The sequence below is a fragment of the Carcharodon carcharias genome, chromosome 12 (assembly GCF_017639515.1).
Source record: "Carcharodon carcharias isolate sCarCar2 chromosome 12, sCarCar2.pri, whole genome shotgun sequence".
Classification (NCBI taxonomy): Eukaryota; Metazoa; Chordata; class Chondrichthyes; order Lamniformes; family Lamnidae; genus Carcharodon; species Carcharodon carcharias.
In genome coordinates this window covers 77,919,471-77,943,929 of record NC_054478.1, presented here as the reverse complement: position 1 = coordinate 77,943,929, position 24,459 = coordinate 77,919,471, and the positions used below count along the sequence as shown (strand labels likewise).

At 40.3% G+C, this 24,459-nt stretch overlaps 1 protein-coding gene across 6 annotated transcripts in view; it reads left to right on the top strand.

Annotated features, from left to right (window-relative positions):
* ubr3 (ubiquitin protein ligase E3 component n-recognin 3) overlaps positions 1 to 24,459 on the top strand; it is a 345,071-nt gene that overhangs the window by 199,369 nt on the left and 121,243 nt on the right. For 4 of the 6 annotated variants that reach the window (XM_041201111.1, XM_041201113.1, XM_041201117.1 and 1 more), the window contains 3 exons: positions 589 to 699; positions 10,678 to 10,890; positions 23,535 to 23,671. In XM_041201111.1, the coding sequence (XP_041057045.1) occupies positions 589 to 699; positions 10,678 to 10,890; positions 23,535 to 23,671 (461 nt within the window). The remainder of the gene's footprint in view (positions 1 to 588; positions 700 to 10,677; positions 10,891 to 23,534; positions 23,672 to 24,459) is intronic. The other 2 variants (XM_041201112.1, XM_041201114.1) reach the window with 1 other exon arrangement.

Sequence of the window (24,459 nt, the reverse complement as noted above, 5' to 3'; positions counted from 1 at the left end):
GGACTCGAAACGTCAACTCTTTTCTTCTCCGCCGATGCTGCCAGACCTGCTGAGTTTTTCCAGCTAATTCTGTGGGGAACGAAATGTTTGACTTCTACAATCAGAACTTCATTGCTCTACTACAATTGACAATCTATGGTAGAGTGCTTTCCACAAGAATATGTGTACATTTGTGACCAGCTAAATTGGTGCTAATTACTTTATTGTTTTGTTTTTTTAAAATAAGTTTGTTCTAAGCAGATGCATAGGATGGTCTGTAGATGGCAGCATTGTAACAAAATCGTAACTTTGGTGTCTTTCTGCTAGATCTGATTGGACCTTTCTTACGTGTGATTTTAGATATTTCACTAATTTGACTAGGGAATTCCATAAGTAAGCAGATCCGTACAAAAAGTGCATATAAACTAGAAATGAAAAATTTACAATTTCCTTACGATAAATGTCTTGTCAATCTTCTTGACCTTAGTGTGTTTTCATCTGGGATCTATTGGGATAACTTGATTCCTTTGCTTCCACATTTCATTTATTGTATTTTTTTTGTCAGTGTAAAATAAAACAAGTTTTTGTTTACAATTCTTTTCTATGTAGAGTTCTTGCCTGCAGTCAGTCTCCATAGGTTGGGAAGGTGGTGTGTATGTTCAGACCTGCGGACACACTTTACATATTGACTGTCATAAGTCTTACATGGAATCATTGCGGGTGAGTTAACAACTGAGCTGCTTTTGTTAAAGTCCGATGAATCATGTTTCTGTAATGTAAAAATGATCTTTTTAAACAATGAGGAAATTCAGAACGCCAATAAAAGTTATGTTTTCCCATTTTCTTCAGACAAAACCTTTTGGTGAATGATATTTCTGGAGCTATATTTTATTATTGAAGTGCTTGGGGAGCAACTTTTTCATTGGAATTTAGCTTTTAAATCGCATCTTGCAAAGAACAAAAGCCAATAAGAAATGCACCCTTCTAATACAACAGTCATCCAGCGGAAGAAGCTACCCAAAAGATACATCCTCTTTTTTTAAAAAAAAATCCACCACACTGATAAGTTGTCCAGATGTTTTTCCTAAGGACTTGTTTGTGCCACACCATAATTCTTGTTTCTCAGCAACAGCTGAATTCTTTACTTTTTGCCCATACACGTCTCGAAAGGTTCTTTTGATTGTTCTAAACCTGTAATTTATCAAGTAATCTTATGTTATAGTTGTTGTTTACACAGAAATTCTATGAAATATTTTGAAATTCTCGTTTTTCTGCAAAGTTCTGTTTTTTCAAGTCAGAAGCTAGAACTCCAATTGTGACATTCTCCTGCTTTCCACTCTTCTCTCTTGAAGGCAAACACACATGTAGTTGTGATTCCGCGAGTACCTTTCTGAAGTCCAATGTTAGAAAGGAATCTAAAACTAAGTCGAGGAATGAAACTTATTAAACTCAATATCATGTTTGTAAATTAAAAAAATTAATGGAGAAAATAATGAGACATAGAATAGATAAATCTCCAGGTCTTAATGATTTTCACTCAGGAGAACTGAAAGAACTTGGGAAGGAAATTGGGTAAACATTTGACATGATATTTTGAGTTGGAAATTGCACTTTTAAATTAGAAATTTTAATTCTGTTATTTAAGAACTGTAGAGAGAAATCAGATAACCAGTTTAATACTGGTTGTGAGGAATCTACTAGAATCCCTCATCAGGAATAGAATGACTGAGCATTTGAACAAATATGAACTGATCAGAGAGCCAGCATGGCTTTAAAGGTAAATTACATCTGACTAATTTATCAATCGAGGCATAGATTAAAAAAGTAGGGAGGTCATGTTGGAGTTGTATAGAACCTTGGTGAGGCCACAGCTGGAGCACTGTGTGCAGTTCTGGTTGCCATTATAGGAAGGATGTGATTGCACTGGAGGCGGTGCAGAGGACATTCACCAGGATGTTGCCGAGGATGAAACATTTAAGTTATGAAGAGAGGTTGGATAGACTTGGGTTGTTTTCGTTGGAGCAGAGAAGACTGAGGGGCGACCTGATCGAGGCGTACAAGATTGAGGGGCGTGGATAGGGAGCAGCTGTTGCCCTTAGTTGAAGGGTCAATCATGAGGGGACATAAGTTCAAGGTGAGGGGCAGGAGGTTTAGGGGGAATATGAGGAAAAACCTTTTTACCCAGAGGGTGGTGACGGTCTGGAATGCGCTGCCTGGGAAGGTGGTAGAGGCGGGTTGCAGCTGGATGAGCACTTGGCACATCATAACATTAAGGCTATGGGCCAAGTGCTGGTAAATGGGATTAGGCAGGTAGGTCAGGTGTTTCCCACATGTCGGTGCATGTGGGACTTGATGGACCGAAGAGCCACTTCTGCACTGTGAGATTCTGTAATTTAGAGGTGGAATTGAAAGCAGCCTTTTAACTTGGGTTAGAATGGCTTGTAGGAGACCAAGATAAAGGGTTGATACTCTGGCAGGATATGACCATTGGTGTTCCCAACTGGGATCTCAGTGTGTCACTATATTTATCAATGATGATTGAAGGAATAGAGAGTCGTATATCCAATTTTACAGGTAACATAAAGTTAAGAAGAACAGTATGTAGACAAGGGTGGGAAAAGAAGTTACAAACGGACATAGATTGAATGAGTTGGCAAAGCTATGGTCATAGAAGTTCAGTGTAGCAGTCTGTAAAGCTTGGACCTAAAAAAGGCAAGTTAGAGTATTGCCAATGGTGTGAAACTAGGAGCTGCAGAATAGCAAAAATAGATCTGGAAGTCGAAGCATTTAAATCATTAAAGGTAAAAAGTGCAAAAAGCGAACAAAAATACAAATTGAATGTTGACCTTTATCTCAAGGGGGCTGGAATATAAAGGAAAGGGAGCTGTGGTGCAGTTGTATGGAGTCTTCATCAGATCCCATCTGGAGTACAGAGTTCAGTTTTGGGCACCTCACAATTGGAAGGATATATTGTTCTTGGAGGAGGTGCAGCACAGATTGACCAGAATGATACCAGGATCTAGAGGATTAAATTATGACAATCAGTTGCATAAACTTTTCTTGTATTCCCTTTAGTATAGGAAATAATGGGATAATCTGATCGAGGGGATTAAAATGTTAGAACAGTTTGATAGAGTGGATACGATGAAGCTGTTTTCACTGGTGGGGGATGGAGAGCAAGGGAATGTGTTATGAAAATCAGAGTTAGATTGTTCAGGAGTGAAATCAGGAAGCACTTTTCCATACAGGCTGTGTCAGTATTAGGACAGTTGAAGCTGTCAAGAGTGAGAGACATTTTTGGTCGACAAAGATATCAAGGGATATGCAATAGTCAAGAAATTGGATTTGAGACGCAGATCAGACAGGTCCAAATTGATCCATTCAAGCACAAGGGGCTGTATGATCTACTGTGATCCAGTGTACCCAGTAATGTTAAAATGTTCAAGTTGATGGATATTTGTTAATGAAAATGCTGGCTGGCTTACCCTTTTTCCAAGCCCAGGGCTAGGGCAAATTATAGTATTTCACAACTGTCCCAACTAACACAACCAAAATTTCTAATTTGTGTAGCCAAGTATTATACAGCAGTATTTACCTTTCCAGTAATGTCAATGACTCGTCACAACTTGCTAGTGAGGCCAGAAGGGCCTGGATTTCCCACTGTAGATCAGTTTACCGCACTGCAAGATACACTGCAGCAACTCACCAAGGCTTTTTGGACAGGACCTCCCAAACCTGTGCCCTCTACCACCTAGAAGGACAGGGGCAGCAAGTGCATGGAAACATCACCAACTCCCAAGTTCCCATCCATGTTGTACATCATTGTGGTTTAGCAATATAGATATGTTTCTTCATTATTGGTGGGTTAAAACCCTGGAACTCCTCACCTAACAGTACTATGGAAGTACCTTCACCACATGTACTACAGTGGTTCTAGAAGGCATTGCACTGCTACCTTGAGGGCAATTAGGGGTTTACAAATAAAGGTTGGATTTGGCAACAGCATATGAATTAATAAGTAAATAAATAATTCGAAGATCTTGCCTGACCAAACACACAGATCCTTTTGAAATTGAGATAAAACAAATCAAAAGTCAGAATCGCGAGATATGTTTACTTAGGGCAGAATTTCCCGCTTCGCAGGCAGGTGCATGCCCCACGCGAACAGACGTAAAATAACGCAATATAACATCGGGCGAGTGTCCCGACTTCATCCCACATGTGAGCAATCTTCAGGTTGACACACGTGTGGGTGTTGGAGTCACACCCGCCAACAATTAAAAGGCTACTTAAGCCCATCAAAAAGCCAATTGTACTTGATTTTACGTTTCCCATGTGATTTCGCGCTCGTCGCTTGGGCAGCCCACTTTTAACAAAACCTCATCCGAGGGTGGGATAAGGTTTAGAGCCACTCATGTCCAGCATTAGATACTGGCTTGACCTGCGTCTATAAAACAAGTGAAGCATATGCAGGGCATTAAGACAAAAGCAAAATTTATATCATTTTGACACCCATCAAATGAGCAGAACTATATATAGTGTTAGTGACCACACCAGTTAACATATTAACAAAACATGGCAGAACAGAAGATCACCCGTGAACAGCCCTCTCTTATGCTCACGGTGCCTTAAACTTACGTCTGCAGGTGCTGCATCTTGTTGCCCCCTTGTCGCTGGCAGCAGCATTGGAGGCAGTCTGCTGGCTCTACTGTCTTGACCTTGATGACCTTGGCGGTCGTCCTCTGGCCAGTGGAGCCTGTGCTGGCCCTGCCTGGTTGCCACGCCTGGAATCTTCCCAGTCGTCACAGTCTCATCAGATACCATGGTTACTGGCAGAGGGGTGGAGGAGCTGCTGATATCATCCAGTGCGCCCTTAGAGGAGTCTGCAGAGATGAAGAGCAGCTCGTGCGCCAACGTGAGGTTGCTCTGGACCTCCCTGTTCGCCATTGATGGTTGGGCACTCAGCTGGGATACTGGGTGCCTCATCCATCTCTCACACTGGCACTGACTACCTGTGGTCATTTCCTGTGTAAGGGCTTGCAGGTCCAAGTGCAACCTCAGGAACCTCCCTTTCTGCCCCTGGAGCTGCCCCTCCATGAGTCGCCACTCTCTCAGTTGAAGAGGCAATGAGCTTGGCGATGAGGGCCAAGGCAGTGTTCATGTTCCACATGGACTCCTCCACAACAAAGACCATGGGGCACACGCCCTCATGGATCTCCACCAGATATTCCCACACATCCAGCATCTGCCACCTAATGGATGACTCCAGAGGCTCATCATCTGCCTTAGTCTCAGCATCGTCCCGGTCTCCAGCAGCCCTCCGACTGCTGGCACCCTGGGCACTCTCTGCCTCCATCTACTCCTGCTCCTCAAGCGAGTGTGAAGTGCATCACCGCTGTGCACCGACATTCTAGCCAACGACCTAATGCTAACTGAGGTGCTGGTATCTGTACTGGTGTCTGGTTCAGAGAGGGGCTGTGACGCAGATGCATCTAAAACCTCGTGGTCTTCTGGCGTCAAGGGTGGCTCTTCAGGGCCCTGCGTTCGAGTGTGTACTGGTGAATCTAATGGAGGACAAGTACATATCATTAATTTAAGTCATCACAGTGTCACTGTGCCCTGGTGACGCAATGGAAATCTGCATCAGTGATCAATGGGGACTCCAGATTTGAGGCTCCAATTAATGATGAGACTACACCAGAATGTTTGCACAATCCATCACGGTCACCTCTGTGCACTGTACTCTTACCTTCTTCAGAGACCCCTGCCTCTCCATGACCGGCTGACCAAGGTGGGTGGTAGCTCTCCAGCTCCAATGCATCGATTTCAAACACAGAGATAAAAACAAAAAACTGCGGATGCTGGAAAGTTGGCGGAGGATGATCCTTTGAATGCGGAGGCTGGTGGGATGATAAGTGAGGACAAGGGGGACCCTATCATGTTTCTGGGAGGGAGGAGGTTGGCGGAGGATGATCCTTTTTCCAGCATCCATTTCAAACCTCATCTTTAGGAGGTTTGGGGGAGGCCTCTGTCTGTCCTTAACCTCTCGATGGTGTTATGGCTCCTTTTCTTCTGAAAGGACAGAGGAGCATTGATTAGACCACGCTCTACTTGTAGTGCCATTGCAGCTTGGCCAACCCCACCTGAGGAACACTGTGCAGGGCAGACCTGAGTTGTGGCCCTCAAGCTGCAAGGCACTCAGCCCAAGTAGCCTGGCCCCTTGGCCAGCTCCGGCTTCATTAACATTTGTCAGTCTGACCCTAATACCCCTGAGTTCCATGGGGGTGATGGCCAGCCCTTAACACTTCTCCACACGTATCCATGCCAACACCATACTCATCTTTGCCAAGTGCACCAGGCCATTGAACCTTTTGTGGCACTGCACCCTTGTGCACCACACAACACCATGGCTGCTGACCTCGGCTGCCACATCCTCCCAGGCTATTTTTTGGTCTGATGTGGTGGCCTCCTCCTGCCATCCCTGGGTACGAGAGTGTCCTGCCTGTCACTGACCACCTCCGTGAGGACCGCGAGGCACTCGTCCGCAAAACGGGGGGCTGAGTGCCCACTCGACCTGCCCTCCTGCCTGGCATTTCCTGCCGCTGGTGAGGCCATTGTTCTAGTTTCTGGACCAATTCTAAAGACTCTCTCCTGGCAGCCTTCAGGGAGCTGCTTTGCCGATTTTAAAGTGCCCGCTGGGTCACCATCGAACCCAGCGCCCAGTATGCTCCCACCCGGCCATTCAGAAGGCGTGTTTCACGCCGGGTGGACCTTAATTGGCCATCCAGCGCAAAATTGCATTTGCAACGCGATCACGGCTGGGAGTGGATTCCACATTGGCTCTGCTCCCTCCATCTTGGCTCACACGCCAAGTGTGAAATTCTGGCCTTAGACTTGATAAAGCACAGCATAAATAACTTTATAAGTTAAGGTTAGTAGACATTACAGCAGTCTTTTGGTGCAATGGGTAGGATCCCTGCCTCTGAAGCAGAAGCTCTGGTTCAACTCCCATTCCAGGACTTAATGGTCACGGAAGATGCATTCATCATGTGGCTAAACAGATTGATTAGAACCTGTAAACCCTTCCAATACATCTGATGGCAGGTGGTAAGAATGGCAGAGTCTCCTATTCAGCCATATTGCAGAAGGCAATGGCAAACAATTACAGTACCTTGCCAAGAAAATCATGGACCAGAGCCCATGGTTGCCAATGCCCTCTTAGAACATGGTAACTGGAGAGAGAAAGAAGCATTAGAACAAACAACAACAAACACATATTTTAATCTAATGAAACATCTCGAGGTACTTTGCAGGAGCATTATGAAATAGTGTGACACCAAGCAACATAAAGAGAATTAGGTCAGATGGCCTAAAGCTTATTCAAGAGGTATATTTTAAGGAGCCTCTTAAAGAAGAAAAGTGAGGTGGCGAAGTGTAGGGAGGATATTCCAGAGCCTGGGGCCTAGGTAACTGAATAAGAGGTCACCATTTTGATGGCCCAATTAAAATTGGGGATGCACAGGAGGCCAGCCTATTTGAGGGTTGTGGGGTTGGAGAAGATTACAAAGATGGGGAGGAGCGGGGCAATGAAGTGATTTGAAAGCAAGAATGAGAATTTTAAAATCAAGATGTTTCTTGACAGGGAGCCAGTATAGGTCAGCAAGCACAGGGGTAATAGTGGAAAGGAACATGCTGCAAGTTAATACATGGGCAGCAGAGTTTTGGATGACCTCAGGTTTACATCGGTTAGAATGTGGGAGACCTGCCAGGAGGAGTGCATTGGAATAGTCGAGTCCAGAGATAATGAAGACATGAGGATTTCAGCTGCAGATGATCTGAGATGAGTGGAATCAGTTGATATTACGGAGGTGGAAATAGGTGGTCTTAGTGATGACACAAGTAAGATGTCGACAGCTTATCTTGGCATCAAATATGACACCAAGGTTGTAAACAGTTTGGTTCAGCCTGTGACAGTTGCAGAGAGAGGGATGGATTCTGTAATCAGTAAATGGATTTTGAAACAGGGTTTAATTTGAAGAAATTTCTGCTCATCCAGTACTGGATGTCGGATAAGCAATCTGATGATTTTGCAACAGTGCAAGAATCGAGACAGGTGGTTGTGGTGGGTGTCAGCTGGGTGTCATCAGCATACATGTGAAAACTAACACTGCCTTTGGATTATGTCGCTGAGGGGTAGCATGTAGATGAGAAATAAAAGGGGCCAAGGATAGACCTTTGGGGAACACCAGAAGTAAGGGTGTGGGAGCAGGAGGCAAAGCTATTGCAAGAGGCACTCCAGCTATGACTAGACAGCTAAGAATGGAACCAAGTGAGAGCATTCCTACCCAGTTGGACAAGGTGTTGGGAGGAGGTCAGTTGTGTCAAAGGCTGCAGACCGATCGAGAAGCAAGAGGAAGGAGAGTTTATCTTTGTCCCAGGCACACATGATATCAGTTTTGACTTTGGTAAGAATTGTTTTGATACTGTGGGAGGGGTACAGGTAAGGCATGGAAATTCATTCAAAAGCAAAATATTGAAGACACTGGAAATCTGAGATAAAATTCTCAGCAGAATTGGCAGCAAACCTCTGGAGAGAAAACAGTTGATGACCTTTTGTCAGAACTGAAATTCATTAGCTAGCCAAAGAAAAGGAAGCAGGGCTGTAATGAAAAGGTGATATTGAGCGTTCCAATGGTCTGTGCTAACATCTCTTTTGTTTCTGGAATGTGTAAAATTGCTTAGAATTGTGAAGTAATTAATTTGATGTGGACTTGAAGGAGACAGCCATGATCTTAAAAAGAGAGCTCATCAGGATTTAACTGAAATTCAGTGCAGATAAATGTAACATACTGCCTGTTTGAAGTAAAAACGAAAGACACATGGATTCTATGATGCGGTAGCATTTTGAAAGTGGTGTTAAAACATCATAAGGCCTCATCCCCCACCCCCATCCCCGCTCACATTCTCAGTTGCATTTAAATCTTCAAAGGTTATACTGGAGCTGTACAGTGTTATGATCAGGCTGCACCTGAAATACTACATGCAGATCTGTCACTGTGAAACAAGGAGCTGGCTAGGCCCTAGAGACTGTGTACAATGAGCAGTGATTGGTTCCAATGTTATCTAGAGAAAAGCTACGAGCAATGATTCTTCTGTTAGGTATAGTATACTGGACTAGCAATCCAGTGCTTGTTAATTCAAATCCCTCCATGGCAAGCAGTGAAATTGAATTAAAAAAAAAAATACATATATTTTTGAGACAAGCACCAAGCATGACCAGGAGATATGAAATAAAAACAGAAGATGCTGGAAACACTGAGCAGATCTGGCAGCATCTGTGGAGAGAGAAACAGAGTAAGGTTTGAGGTCGGTGACCTTTCATCAGAACTTGGAAAAGTTAAGAGATGTAATCGGTTTTAAGTGAGTGAAAGGAAGACGGGTGGGAAGAGGAACAAAAGAGATTGTCTATGATTGGGTAGGAGAGGCAAAATGACAAAGGGTTCATGGTGAAATGTTAACTCTAGCAAATGTAGTATTTTTCTTTTATAACCAGGAAATCTGCTGATGTCAGAGAAACTAAGAGTGAGCAATTAAAACTGTCTTTCCAGAGTTGCCCTCGTCTCAAGAACAAAAACTAAGGCTGTCTCTGGTCTTGATAAGAGATGTCTCAGAGTGGAACCATGTAGAAACATAGCACTGTTTCACTTCTACGCTGTATCACTATGATGAGAAGAAAACTTAAAAATATTTTAATGAAGTAGGACAACAGGGTGATGAACAGTTGGGGTGGATTGTCAGGGAGAATGGTTACAATTAGGATATTTGACTCGTATAAGAAATAGCTGGATGCTGACAGGAGAAGATTGTGGGATTAATAGCATGAAAGGATGGGATCAAATGCATTGAAGGATCTTTTCATTCCTAATGTATATTAAGGAGGGAAGTTGAGGGAAGCTCATTTTGAAAACGCATTCACTGCTCCCTTATATAGAGACCATCATAATTATGAAGGATCCTATGTTTATTTGATTGCCTTGGATGTAGCTACAACTTGAATTGCAATTGTAAGATGCAATTTATTAAAATTGCGTTTTTATAGACAATCATCAATGAAGAGGATACCTTTTGTACAGGTATTTGTATTGGGTGATTGCACAAAAGTATTAGCAAAGTGTCTTGAAAGTCAACAGTTGATTTTACTTATTCTCTCACTAAATGGAGGAATTGGCTACAATGTCTCCCGCTCTTGCGTATTTCTTTCCACCAGTTTTTGCGTAATGTACTAATGCCATCAGGCCACTCTCCAGAGCTCCTTTAAAATAATATTGGAGTAACAGCAGTAACAATATTCTACTGATTAGTGTACTTTTAAAAGAATACTGTCTTTGCAATAGCATTTTATGTTCAGTCATAAGAGTCAGTCAAAAACCTGTCAGTCATGTCATGATGGCTTTTGATCAAGTTAATACAATAAAGTGTTCTGATATAATTATGTCATTGCACTGAATTTATAAACAAAAATGTATAATATTGCTTCCCCTCATTCACTTTTATCTACTAACAAATATGTACTTTTTAATTATAAAGTTTTAAAAAGGCATTATTTGACATCAGGTTTAATAGTGAACAATTATCTGTCTTTACTTAGAATTTGGTGATAATTTTCATTAAAAATAGGTTGATGTGACTTTCTTTCAGAAGGACCAGGTGCTGCAGAGTTTCTCAGTGGATAAAGGAGAGTTTACATGCCCCCTCTGTAGACAATTCGCCAACAGTGTTCTTCCTTGTTATCCTGAAAAGAATGAGGAAAAGAGTATTTGGTCACCTTACAGCAACAAGAACCTGATGACTCTCATCAAGGAAGTGGAAGAACAACAGGAACAGTTGGGAATGTTCCCAGTAAGCATTAGTGTAAGGCTAAAGAATCTTTTTTATAATTTAATTTTTGGTTTCTAATAAAGTAATGTCTTCAAATGCTGATAGTGGAAATCTAACCAAAAAATAGAAAATTCTGGAAACACTCAACAAGTCTGTTTGATTCTGAGGAGAGAATAGATGAGTTAATATTTCAGGTAGAGATCCTTCATCTACCCCAGAAATGTTAACTTAGCTATTCTCTTCACAGAGGCTGGCTGACATGCAGATTTCTTGTCCGATTATCTAGTACTAGGGTATGAAGCATAAAAAGTAATTTATGGGATTAACAGAAGTAAACATGAGCTTATTAGAGGCAGAGACAGATGAAATTATAATGGGGAATAAGGAAAATGGCAGACACATTAACAAATACTTTCTATCAGTAGAAGATATATGAAACATTCCAGAAATAAAGAGGAACCCCAAGGGCCTAGTAAGAATGAGTAACTAAAGAAATTAATATAAGAAATAGCACTGGCGAAATTGCAGGGACTGGGGCATCAGAGCCCCTGGACCTGACGGCCTGCATCCTAGGGTATTAAAAGGGGGAACTGCAGAGATAGTGGATGCTTTAGTTTTGATTTCCATAATTCTTTAGATTATAGTTCCCAAGGATTGTATGGTAGCAAACATAACCCAACTGTTTAGCAAACGAAGAAGTGCGAAAACAAGGAACTATAGGCCAGTTAACCTAACAACAAAAGTAGTCAAAATGCTAATGTGTTTGCTTCTATGGTTGGGTAGATTCCGCACTGATTCATGAAAAGGAAATTGTGTTTGAAAACTTGAGTTTTTTAAGGACATAACTAGTAAGATGAATAAGGGGGAAATGTTGGATGTAGTATATTTGAATTTTGATAAAGCATTTGATAAGATGGCACACAAGTGGTTATTACGCAAAATTAGGATTTATGAGATTGGGGGAAATATATTAGTACAGATTGAGGCTTGGTTAATGCATGGAAAACAGAATAGGAATTAACAGGATATTTTGGGTTGACAGGCTGTAACTAATGTGTTACTGCAAGGATCAGTACTTCGGTATCAGCTGTTTACAATCTATAATAATGACTCAGATGAGGAGGCTGAGGGTAAAGTATCCAAGTTTGCTGATGGTACAAAGTGAGGTGGAAGACTAAGTGGTGATGAGGATGCAAAAGGCAAGAATGTGGCAGGTGGAATGAGGTTTGAGGTTATAAATTTTCATAGGAAAATAAACAAAATTTGATCAATGTTGAGAGGCAGGGAAATGATTGCATTCAGAGGGACCTGAGTCTAAGGAAATTAAGGGTATAGTGCAGGAAGGTGAAGTCGAGGTAGAAGATCAGCCATGATCTTATTCAATGGCGGAGCAAGCTCAAAGGAGTTAAATTGCCTATTCCAACTCCTGTTTCTTATGTTCTATTGTCAGCATTAAGGTTTCAATTCTTGTAAAATATAATTTCTTTTAAAAAAGGACTTTATTATAAATTCATTGCTTGCAGATTTTTGTAGAAAGCTTTGTGAATGAGTGATTGTGTGCTATGTGTTACTTGAAATACTTAAGTGGCACAGAGATTGATTTGTTCCTCTTAGCTCTTAATTTGCAGTTAAAGGAAAAATGTTGCTTAACTCAATAATTTTCTTTAAGACTTGCCTAATTTTACAGCAACTTAAGTTTAATTGGCACCTTTAATTTAGAAAAATGCCCTATAGTGAGTTGCACAATGAAGAAGAATGGATTGGATGCTGAGTTATAGTGCAAAAGTTAACAGAGCTGACTGGTAGGTTGGTCAAATTAAAGTTTTAAAGTTTTCAAAACTTGAGAAGTGGAAAGGTTTGGGGGCTACTTTCCAGAGAGAGAGTTAGAGTGGTTATGGGTTGCACCATCAGTGATGAAGCCAAGAAAAGAAAGGGTTTGCATGAATGCCAAAATCAGAGCACCAGCATTATAATTCTACAAAATAAAAATACTGTGGATCCTGGAAATATGAAATAAAAACAGAAAAATCTGAAAATACCCAACGGGTCAGACAGCCTCTGCGGAGAGACAAGTAGTTAATGTTTCTGGCCAATGACCTTTTGACACAAGTAGAAAGAAGTTAGAGATGTAACATGTTTTAAGCAAGTACAGAGGATTGGAAAGGGGGTTGGTTGGAGGGGGAACCAAAGTGAGGGCTTGTGCTAGGGTGGAAAATAGGAGAGATTAAATGACAAAAGAGGTGATAGTGCAAGGTGATAATGGGACAAGTTTTTTTTTAAAAATGGGTCTAGAGTTTGTAAATGGGATTAGCAGAGCCATTACCAGCAGCTGCTGCCCAAAAATACGGGGGCAAGAGTTTGTGATCTGAAATTGTTGAACTCAGTATTAAGTCCAGAAAGCTATGGAGTCTTTAATTGAAAGTTGAGATGTTCCTTGATCTTATGTTGAACTTCATTGGAACAAACTTGGAGGCTGAGAAAAGAGAAACTGAATGGGAGTGGAGCAGAGTTAAAATGATAAACGATCAGAAACTTAGGGCATGCTTATCAACTGAATGAAGGTGTTCCACAAAGTGATCACTCAATCTGCATTTGGTTAGCTCCTTAATGTAGAGGAGACCACATCGTGAACAGAAAATACTGCATACTAAACTGAAAGAAGCAGAAGTAAATAATTGTTTGGCGAGACCCCCCTTCCCTGCCTCTGTACTTGCTTAAAATCTGTTATATCTGTAACTTTTTTCTGTTTTGGCAAGTGTCATTAATCTGAAACCTTAACATTGTTTCTCCCTCCACAGATGCTGTCTGACCAGCTGAGCATTTTCAGTTTTATCTGACGTTACAATGGTGCTGCTTCTGACAATGCAGCACAACAATTTATATAGTACCTTTCACATAATAAAAAGTTCCGAGGTACTTCACAGGAGCATTATAAAACAAAATATGATGCCAAGCTACATAAGGAGATATTCGATCAGATGACCAAAACCTTGGTCAAAGTGTAGGGTTTTTTTTCCATTTAAAGGAGGAAAGCAAGGTAGAGAGGGTACTTGAGAGCTCGGGGACGCACATAGAAACGTGCAGATATTTTGGAGTGTTGTGGGCTTGGAAGAGATTACAGAGAAAGGGAGGGGCAAGGCCATGGAAGGATTTGAAAACAAGGGTGAGAATTTTAAAATCAAGATGTTGCTTGCCCAGGTGTCAGTTCAGGTTAACAAGCATGAGTGACAGGGGAATGGAACCTGGTGCGTTAACATATAGGCAACAGAGTTTTGGATGACGTCAAATTTACAGTGGAGGGGTAAGTAAGTGTATGAATAGAATGTGGGAAACCAGCCAGGAGTGCTTTGGAATAATCCAGTCTAGAGGTAACAAAGGCATGAATGAGGGTTTCAGCAACAATTGAGCTGAATCAGGGGTGAAGTCAGGTGATGTTATAGAGGTAGAAAAAAAGCGGTCCAATATGAGGCCGGAGGCTAATATATGGCTGGAAGTTCATCCCGGGATCAAAGGTGACACTAAAGTTGCAAACGTAATGGCTTAATCTTGGACTGTGTCCAGGGAGAGAGTTTGAGTCAGTATTTAGGAAACATTAGAGATTGGAGTGGGGCCTGAAAACAATGGCTCAAGTCTTTTCAATATTTAATTGGAGAAAATTTCTGCTCATCCAGTATTGGATGTCGGATAAGCAGTCTGATAGTTTAGCAATAGTGGAGGTGTCGAGAGAGTACTGCTTCTATTGTACTTCACTGTCAACTTAGGTTATTGAGATCAGTCCCTGATGTGCAATTTGAACTTTCAACCTCATTACCCAGAGGCAAGAGAGCCGTTAACTGTTATGACCTCCATAGAGACAGGTAACTTTAAAGAGATACTTAAACTTATAATTATTAGCTGAAAGGATGACACGTAAAGATTGTGTTTTTTTTTAAAAAAAGCTTTTACTGTATCAAATGACTAAAAACACTTAATTAAACACAATTTTTTGTGTAGGCAGTTTATATTTGCAACTATAGAAATAAACAGTTTCTTATTACTTATCACTCTCCTCAGAATTATAAGTATCACAGCTTATAATGATAGGTTGCTCCCGGCTTCCAGTGGGTTGCTTCATTTCTGCTTTCCCAACTGAGTAATTCCTAATCCCAGAACAGTCTCTCACTGTGAGGGTTACAGATTTCTTACCTGAGCTCCAGGCAAGGCAAACCTTCCAGACTCTCTTAACTCCTCACGAATTCCGTCTTTGGACGGAGTGCAAGCTCCCACCCACGTTTTGCATGTTGAACAATAGTGTCAGTGTTTTCTTTGCTTGAGGGTGCAGGCCTGGCTAATTACACCTTCTTGCTCTCTACCTCTCAGTTGGCTGCAGACCACACAAGACAAAACTGCAACCCAGCAGCCTGCCTGTGATATTCATGAATTTATAAGGAAGCCTGTAACCTTATCTCAAAATGGCTTCTTCTATTCTTTTTTCCCCCAATGCCAGTGGCTTTGTATCTAAGTAAAGATACTAATCAGTTATCTCTGGTTCCAACTCTCCTCTCATCCTAGAAGTAAAGGAATAGTTTACAACACCACTGTTTACTACATAATAGCTATAACACCTTTCTGGGAGTTCGGAAGACTTCAGGTCTGTTCATGGTATACTCAGTACCTGTTGGCATTGCCTCCAAGTATAAATACCTTACAACTCCCTCTCAATAAAAAAAGATGGAGACTATTTTGATCTCTTATCAATTAAACCACCCAGGCATACTGTCAGGTGGATGTGAGAGCAGGTCACATGACCTATTTCATCTCCCCTACCTTTAAAGCTACAGCCCCAAAATATGGTAATCTTATAAACCAAAAGATATAGTCCTAAAACATAATCTTTTTAAACCTCAATTGTAACAACTGAGCCAAGTGAACACACGGAATTTTCAACTACATGATTATAAAAACAATTACTGGTTTAGCATTATATGTATCAATATATAGCATGCACTTCCTGCAAATGCTACTTTAACTTTCTTTCATATATCCCCTAACAAACTTTTTCCATTACACTTCAGTTGAACTTCTATTATTTTAAAGCAGTGAATCATAGTATAGACCTATTGGGTTTGCTGATGAGATTAAATTAATAAGGTACAGTGAGTTATGTAGGTGGGAGCAGAAAGTTATGAAGGGATATAAATAGGAGGAAAGTCATATAAATGACTGAAAGCTCAGGTACAGGAGCAGTCCACAAGGACAAAAAAAATTGTAATTGTAGAATAGTAGAGCACAGAAGGAGGTCATTTGCCCTTCGAGTCCATGCCAGTTCTTTTGAAGAGCAAACCGGCAAATTCCACTCCCCCACACTTTCCTTGTATTCCTGTAATTTTGTTCTCCTTCAAGTATTTATCCAATCTCCTTTTGAAAGCTACATTTGAATCTAATTCTACTACCCTATCAGGTAGTACTTCCAAATCCTAACCACTCATCACGTTTTTTAAAAAAGAGTTTTAACTCATCACTTCTGTGCCTTTTATTAGGCACCTTAAATCTGCAGCCTCCGGTTGTGAAACATATAGCTATTGGAAATACCTTTTTATTTACTGTATCTAAACCTTTAATGATTTTAAACACCTTTTGGCCTTCTCTGCTCTAAGGAGTACAACTACAACTTCTCCTGTCTATCCAGGTAATTGTGATCCCCTATCCCTGAAACTATTCTTGTAAATCGCTTCTAAACCCTCTCCAAAGGCTTCACATCCTTGCTGATGTGTGGTGCCCAAAATTGGACACAGAACCCCAGCTGGGGCAAAGCTATTGTTTTGACTCATAACTTTATATGCTTTATCAACAGCTTTGTTAACCTGTTCTACCACTTTCAAAGATTTATGCACAAACACTCCAAGGCCTATTTCTTCTTGTACCTCCATTAAAATTGTACTGTTTAGCTTGTATTGTTTCTCCTCATTCTTCCTACCGAACCATATACTTTGCCTTACTGTGAGCAATACCACGGGAGATCTGTTTTTATCAAGAACAGATTATCATTCTGTGGGTATGGCACTATTACAGATGCACAGATGTTAAAATACTGTAAGATGTAGCCTGATATTAACAATCTAATTTGCAAAGTTCCTTGGCTAAACTAGTGATTTTTGTTTGTTTTCGGGCCTCAAAGGGTGGGGAGAAATGTAGGTAAATGAGGTTGAAGTGCAGATCAGCTATGTTCCAATAGACTATTAATAAAATTAATAAAATCTGATATAATTCGATATCTAATAGATGGCAAGCTAGCTGCAAATTAGAAAGAGAGAGTAGGGGTTAAAGCTAGTTACGCAGATTGGCAATTGATTGGAAGTGATGTTGCACAAGTTTCAGCATTGGAACCACTGTTGTACACTTATATAAATGACTTGAATCGGAAACACAATTTCAAAATATTTGGATGACATCAAATTGTAGTTAATAGAGGGCTGTAAAATATTAACATATTTGCAGAATAGGCAAGTAATTGGAAAATGAATTTCAGCACAAGAATGAGGTAATATATTTTGGTAGATGGATTAAGTAGGACACACACTCCTAAATGTGATAGAAGAAGAGAGGTCACATAAAGTAGCAATCCAGGCTATAATAGGACCACGAAAAAACAAACAAAGCCCTCGGTTTCATTTCTAGAGGGATAGAAAAGCAGTAAAGCTATATTAATCTTGTTCAAAACCTATCTTAGAGTAAACTTAAGAGTGCTGTGAACAATTTGGGTCTCTATAGTATAAAAAGGATAGAGAAGCACTGAGAAGGTGCATAAGGTATTTATTGGCAGGCTGAGAGGTTATACCTGCCAGATAAGATTGAACAGATCCATGAGGGAGAAAGGAATGGAAGGATATGTTGATGGGGTTTGATTTAGATGGGTGGGAGGGGACTTGAATTGAGCATAAGCACCGGCATGAGCCTGTTGGGCTGAATGGCCTATTTCTGTTCCTACATTCTCAGATTAGAGCTGCGGGAAAGAAATGGTGGGTCAGTGGTGGAGCAAAGAGAGGATGGTGGAGGAGATGATGAGGGAGAATGGACCAAATTGTGTTATCAACTTTTACAAATCAAGACTATAGCAACATCCTGGTATTATGGTTTAAGTAAATCTGTGTGTGTGAAATATACTGTATATATTGGGAGAATGGTAGGAAAAATTAGAAAAGAACCTGCACTGTAACCAGCATGTACAAAGTTTGTGGAGCAGGGCCAAACATGCACAGGCTCACAGCAACACAAATGGTGCATAAGAACAAATTACTGTAAAAACTATGTTCAAAAATAAACCTAGTGAGCAAGTTGAAAATCTGGCTTTGAAGTGGAAAAGCCTCAGGAGGGGAAGGGTGATGTGGAAAGGGTAATAGGAAGGGATGCTAAGTGAAAGAAGGATGAGGAAAGGAGAACAGGACTATAGGCTGCAGTTATCCATATAATATGTGATAGGCTGGGGGTGTGGCTGTGTAGCAGGGAAAGCTGCGCTCAAAATGATAGACTGTGTGAGAACATGCCAATATACGAATTAGGAACAAGAGTAGGCCGTTCGACTCCTCAAGCCTGCTCCGCCACTCAATAAGAACATTGCTGATATTATTTTGGCCACAAATCCACAATGAGAAGTGTTAGGTTGTGCTCGGGGAGGCTATCCTATATCTCTGATATAGAAGGGTGGAACTTGGATTTGTTGCCCTAGGTTGGGGTTTCTATCTGGGGAGGTGGTGGGCGTGGTTACCATGTTAATATAATTACAGTTCAGTGCAGAGGGATAGGGATGTTCATGGCCCTTGGTAATGATTTCAATTCAGGTTTGGGTGGGGTGCACTTTGATTAATACTTTGTTCTCCAAGCATGGCCTGCAATTTGTTGATGCAACCTGGAAGCACTGCTCAGTTAGGGATGTGAAGGGAAGGGTATTCAAGGTCATATGTTATGAATTAAGCTCAAGGGATTTGTGGAAACTGCTCATTTATTTATGCTCAGTGGAGGGAGGGTAATTTGCTCTGGCAAATCTTGGCTGGAGCGTTCTTCCTTTCCAGGAAGCAGCTGAGGAGAGAATCAGCTACGCAGCTGCAGAAATCATCATTCTTCAGGCTGCAGTTGGAATCTGTGATTCAATTGTACTTCACTCCCAGAACTATTTTTACAGACAAATCTTGTAAGCTACCACTTGAAAGTCTGTCCACCTTATTTTTCGTACAGTGTGGCTGACAAAATTGCTTTGGCAGTTTTTCACTTCCCTTTCCTGAAGTCTGATACTTTGATGCACACTATCAGCAAATGTCACTTGCTTAGTGTTCCCTGCAGGGAAGGAAATGATGGTTTTCTTCAAAGCCCTTTTTTTTTGTACTGGTATAGTTACTTATGCTCCTTTGGCACCAAGTGAACTTACCTTTACTCTCCCAACACGTCTGATGATCCCTAAGGAAATGATTGTCCCAGTTCGTCTTGATGGACAAATGTAGGAATTATGCCAAGATTGCAGAAAACTGTTTTGACTAATTGACAAGTCACATATCACTATGTTGGGTGCTACTTAGATTAGCGTGTCACATGGAATTATTCTGACAATGATACCACAGATACAATGCCACTGGAGTACTGCAGCTTCAGTGTTTTAATAATTTTTAACCAATCTTTAGTTTTTAATAATTGTCCTATAACATCACTTGAAAGATGTACTCTTTTAACCAGATGTTGCATTTTGGAGGTCTCCAGTGGGTATTGCATATTTCAGCATATCCTATATTCATTAGTAAGTTAAAGCTTCCAGTGATCCGGTGGAAGGATCTCATCATGTACTAACAGTGAGAAAGTGCTGATTTCATCAAATGTTTAATTATTCATACCTTTAAATTAATATTTACAGAAATAGTTGGCAGTTAATACCTGAAATTTCTGCAAGCTGCAACAATTATACTGATTTGTATCCAGTACTTTAACACTAGCCACATCTGGTGCAGTCACAATGTCACCATGTCTGTTATTTTACAGCCTATTCTCGTTGGTTAACTAGTCATTCATGATTTCTGCTTGTTCTTTATCAGGTTAGGAAGTGTGGACTGTAGGATTTGAAAGAATTTTGCCAGATTTTCACTAGCTAGCTTTCAACATTGCCTCAATGCCTTGCAGAATCTGCCCCCTCCTTGTGTTTCAAGTGATGCAAAAGTACAAGTTCTGCCATTTTTAATTGGCAGGAAATGCTGTGCAAAATATGATGTACAGGAGAAACGTTTTTTAAAAAGGCACACTCAGTTTTTCAATACCAATTTTGCTACCAAGGTAGGTAATTACATTTATATTTGGCATTCCCAGAACTGTTCAATTAGTTTTTTTGCCTACAACCAGTATGGTGCAATGCCTGTGAAACATCAAGAATCACCTGCCTAATTTTGCAACCTAAAGCCTACTGGTCATTAGAAATTGGGGCATACATGGGGACAAATACAAAATGGATTTGGAAAGTAAGATTTGATCCATATAACTGATAATCACTAAGTCATTATCTGTAAAGCAAATTCTATTATGTGTCATTCAATGTTGGCTGTGATCATCAATTTATGATCCAACATAAAACTGTATAAGGTGCATGAATAAGTATTTTCATGGAAGCGATGTGTTTTTGTCAAAATCCTGGAACTCTTTCCCTAATAGCATTGTGGGTATACTTACACCACGTGGACTGCAGCAGTTTAAGAAGGCAGCTCACCACCACCACCTCGAGGGCAATTGGGGACGGGCAATAAATGCTGGCCGTGAACGAATAATAGAAAAAAAGGAAGATATAAAATATATTAAATTAATGGTGGGAAATTCGAGTTGTCTTATTGAAAAAATAAGTTGTAATAAGTTTTTGGTTGAACTAAAAAGGAGACATAGAAAATAGGAGTAGGTCATTTGGCCCTTCAAGCCGGCTCCGCCATTTAATATGATCGTGGCTTTCAATGCTGTACTCTCGCGCGCTCCTCATACCCCTTGATGCCTTTAGAATCCAGAAATCTATTTATTTCCTCAAATATATTCAGTGACTTGGTCTCCATAGCCTTCTATGGTAAAGAATTCCATAGGTTCACCACCCTCTGAGTGAAGAAGTTTCTCCTCATTTCAGTCCTAAATGATCTACCCCATATCCTGAGAATGTGACTCCTTGTTCGAGACCCCCCAGCCAGAGGAAATATCATCCAGGCTGTCCATCCCTGTCAAGAGTATTATATGTTTCAATGAAATCTCTCATTTTCTTCTAAACCCCAGTGAATACAGGCCTAGTCGGCCCAATCTCTCCTCATACAAAAACCCTGCCACCCCAGGAATCAGTCTGGTGAACATCTGCTGCACTCCCTCTATGGCAAGTATATCCTTTCTTGGGTAAGGAGACCAAAACTGCACGCAGTACTCCAGGTGTGGTCTTACCAAAGCCCTGTATAGCTGCAGTAAGACATCCTTGCTCTTGTACTCAAGTCCTCTTGCAACGAAGGCCAAAATACCATTCACATTCTTAACTGCTTGCTACACCTGCATGCTTGCTTTCAGTGATTGATGTATGAGGACACTCAGGTCCCTTTGTACATCAACATTTCCCAATCTATCAAAATTTAAATAATACTCTGCCATTCTGTTTTTCCTACCAAAAGTGGATAACTTCACACTTATCCATGTTATACTGCATCTGTTATGTATTTGCCAACTCACTCAATCTGTCTAAATTGCCTTGAAGCCTCTTAACACCCTCCTCATCGCTCACATTCTCACCTAGTTTTGTGTCGTCAGCAAACTTGGAAATATTACATTTGATTCCCTCATCCAAATCATTGATATATATTCTGAATAGCTGGGCCCCAAGCACTGATGCCTGTGGCACCCCACTAGTCACTGCCAGCCATGGCGAAATAAACCAATTTATTCTTACTCTCTACTTCCTGTCTGCTAACCAATTCTCAATCCATGCCAATAGATTATGCCCAATCCCATGTGCTTTAATTTTACACACTGACCTCTTTTGTGGGACTTTATAAAAAGCTTTAAGAAAATCCAAATACACAACATCCACTGGTTCTCCCTTATCTGTTCTGCTATTTACATCCTCAAAAAAAACTCCAGTAAGTTTGTCAAACATAATTTCCCTTTCACAAACCTATATTGACTTTGTCTGATCCTATTGATGTTTTCGGAGTGTCCTGCTATCACATCCTTCATAATAGACTCTGGCATTTTCTCTAACTGATGTTAGGTTAATCGGCCTATAATTCGCTGTTTTCTGCCTCCCTCCTTTTTTAAATAGTGGGGTTACATTTGCCACCCTCCAATCTGCCGGACTGTTCCAGAATCTACAAAATTTTGGAAGATGACAACCAATGCATCCACTATTTCCGTAGCCTCTTCCTTTAGTGCCCTGGAATGTACATTATCGGTGCCCTGGGGATTTATCAGCTTTCAGTCCCGTTAATTTCTCCAGCACTATTGTTTTAGCAATGCTAATTTCCTTCAATTCCCCCTTCTCACTAGGCCTTGGTTCCCTATCATTTGAAAACTTGGAATGAGTAAAGTGAGGAAAAAAACTTTTGTTTGCCTATAGGACAAGTAATTGCATGTCTGTTTTCTCATGTGGCAGTGTGTTCAGTGCATGTAATGGGATTACATTAATATTCGAGAACTTTGGCTATATAAATGGGCAGAAAATTTTTAAAGGTACAGGCTTAGATGAGGAGATGTGTTTGAGTTTTGGAAGTGCAAACTTGCATTTTTTTCTGTAATGACTAGTTAGGAATGGATCAGAAGGTCATGTATTGGAGGAAAGATCAAGAAGGTAGGGAGACAATATATTACTTCCCTCAATGAGACTGAGAGCAGCACAGAGAGCATGGAATGTCGAGAAAAGAATGGGAACCGAAAGCAGGGAGAAAAAGATCAGGCTGAGGATGGTGTACAAGAGCACATGAAAGGTAAAGGTTGATGAATGAATGATGAAGTTCAATAGGCAATTATTCTGGTAATTATTTTTTAATTATTGATATTTATGTAATTTTTCTGTTCCAAAGTTTATTTGTTGGGTAAGGAGTAGGTAAATGAGGAAGCAGTATGGCTGCTGAAAATAGTCGGGTGAAATTCCTTTCATAGATATGGGTGAGCGTAAGATTTGAAGTGATGTTTGATTGGCACATGAGAAATTAGAACATTGCCTACAGACAGCAAAATATTTCCTATGCCCATTGGTTGGGCAGCATTTGCAAGACTTTTGTGTACTGAGGGTAGGTCATGTAAAAACTATATAGATTTTTATTTTACAACAAATTGTTGACTAGAGTTTACAGGCTGATTAATTCATTACAGATTGTAGACCATTTTGATGAAGCAGTCAATGTATTAAAATTAATTAATCCTATCAGCATTGTTCTAGTCATTTTGTGATTTACCTAGTTTTTCACTTAACCATACTTTTGCTGGTGCGGTTTTTGATAGTTTTATGTTAGCAAGAAACAATCGTGTATCAGGATGTTGCTTATTCACTAATGCCATTATGTTTAATTATTCCAAATTGAGTGCCATCTATTTTTCTACTATTCATAGTTAAGCAAAAATTGTATTCTTCATACCAATATTTTCAAAAAAGCTGTTTTGTGTCTATTTCTGGTAAATGTGTCTCTTGCTTGCATTGATTTTGCTTTTCATAGTCAATAACGAACTTGAGCAAGGAGATGGAGTCTGTGATGAAGGACATCAGGAGTACAACCCAAAAGAAATACATAGATTATGGGAAGACTCCTGGCTCTCCAGACAATGACTTTCTCTTCATGTATTCAGTAGCTAGGTATGTAAGCCTTGCTATTTACTTTGAAAATGAATTAACAGGATAAAACTCGCTTGGCACTGATGTCACAATGTTTTTAGAGTTACTCAATACACACAATAAATTCTTATGTAAAATTGAAAAATTTAACTTAAAAGTTGTATAAAGAACTGTTTGCTTTACTAAATCAAGTACTTAGTGCAGTTTTCATGGTATTATTGACTATCTTTATACATTGTAACTTGGAGGTGCTTCTGGTGCCTCCTTTGTACAAACATAACAATGCTACCAAATTCCGTAGAATGTAGTCATTCCTATGATGTGTCCTGCCTAGATTGTCAAAAGGCATTTGTCAAAGTTCTGGATGAAAGATTGATAAGCTAAATGCTGTGTCAAGTCCAGGCAAATTTTGGGCTAGGTTAAGAAATTGGCCAGAAGGTAGAAAAGTATTGGGGTGTTGGAAACCCCTACTGTTTCTAACTTTTATTCTATGATCCTAAATAAATCTAATGACATTGGTTAGATTTACTGCTGATGCTAAACTTCAAAGGACAGTGGAAGTACTGTGGGCAGATCAGAAATCTCTTAATTTGCTTTACAAAATAAGGAACTGGGCAGAAAAAATTGTAAAATGCTGTATTAGGATAGAAAAATGGGTCACCCACATAAGCCCAAGATTGGTTTTGAAATAGTTAATAAACTTGAAAGAACAATGTATCCTAATATTTAACATACAAAATGTTCAACTAGTATGTTGACTGTTCAGCAGTCAATAAAGCCAATAGAGTTTGAGTTATATAGCCAAAACA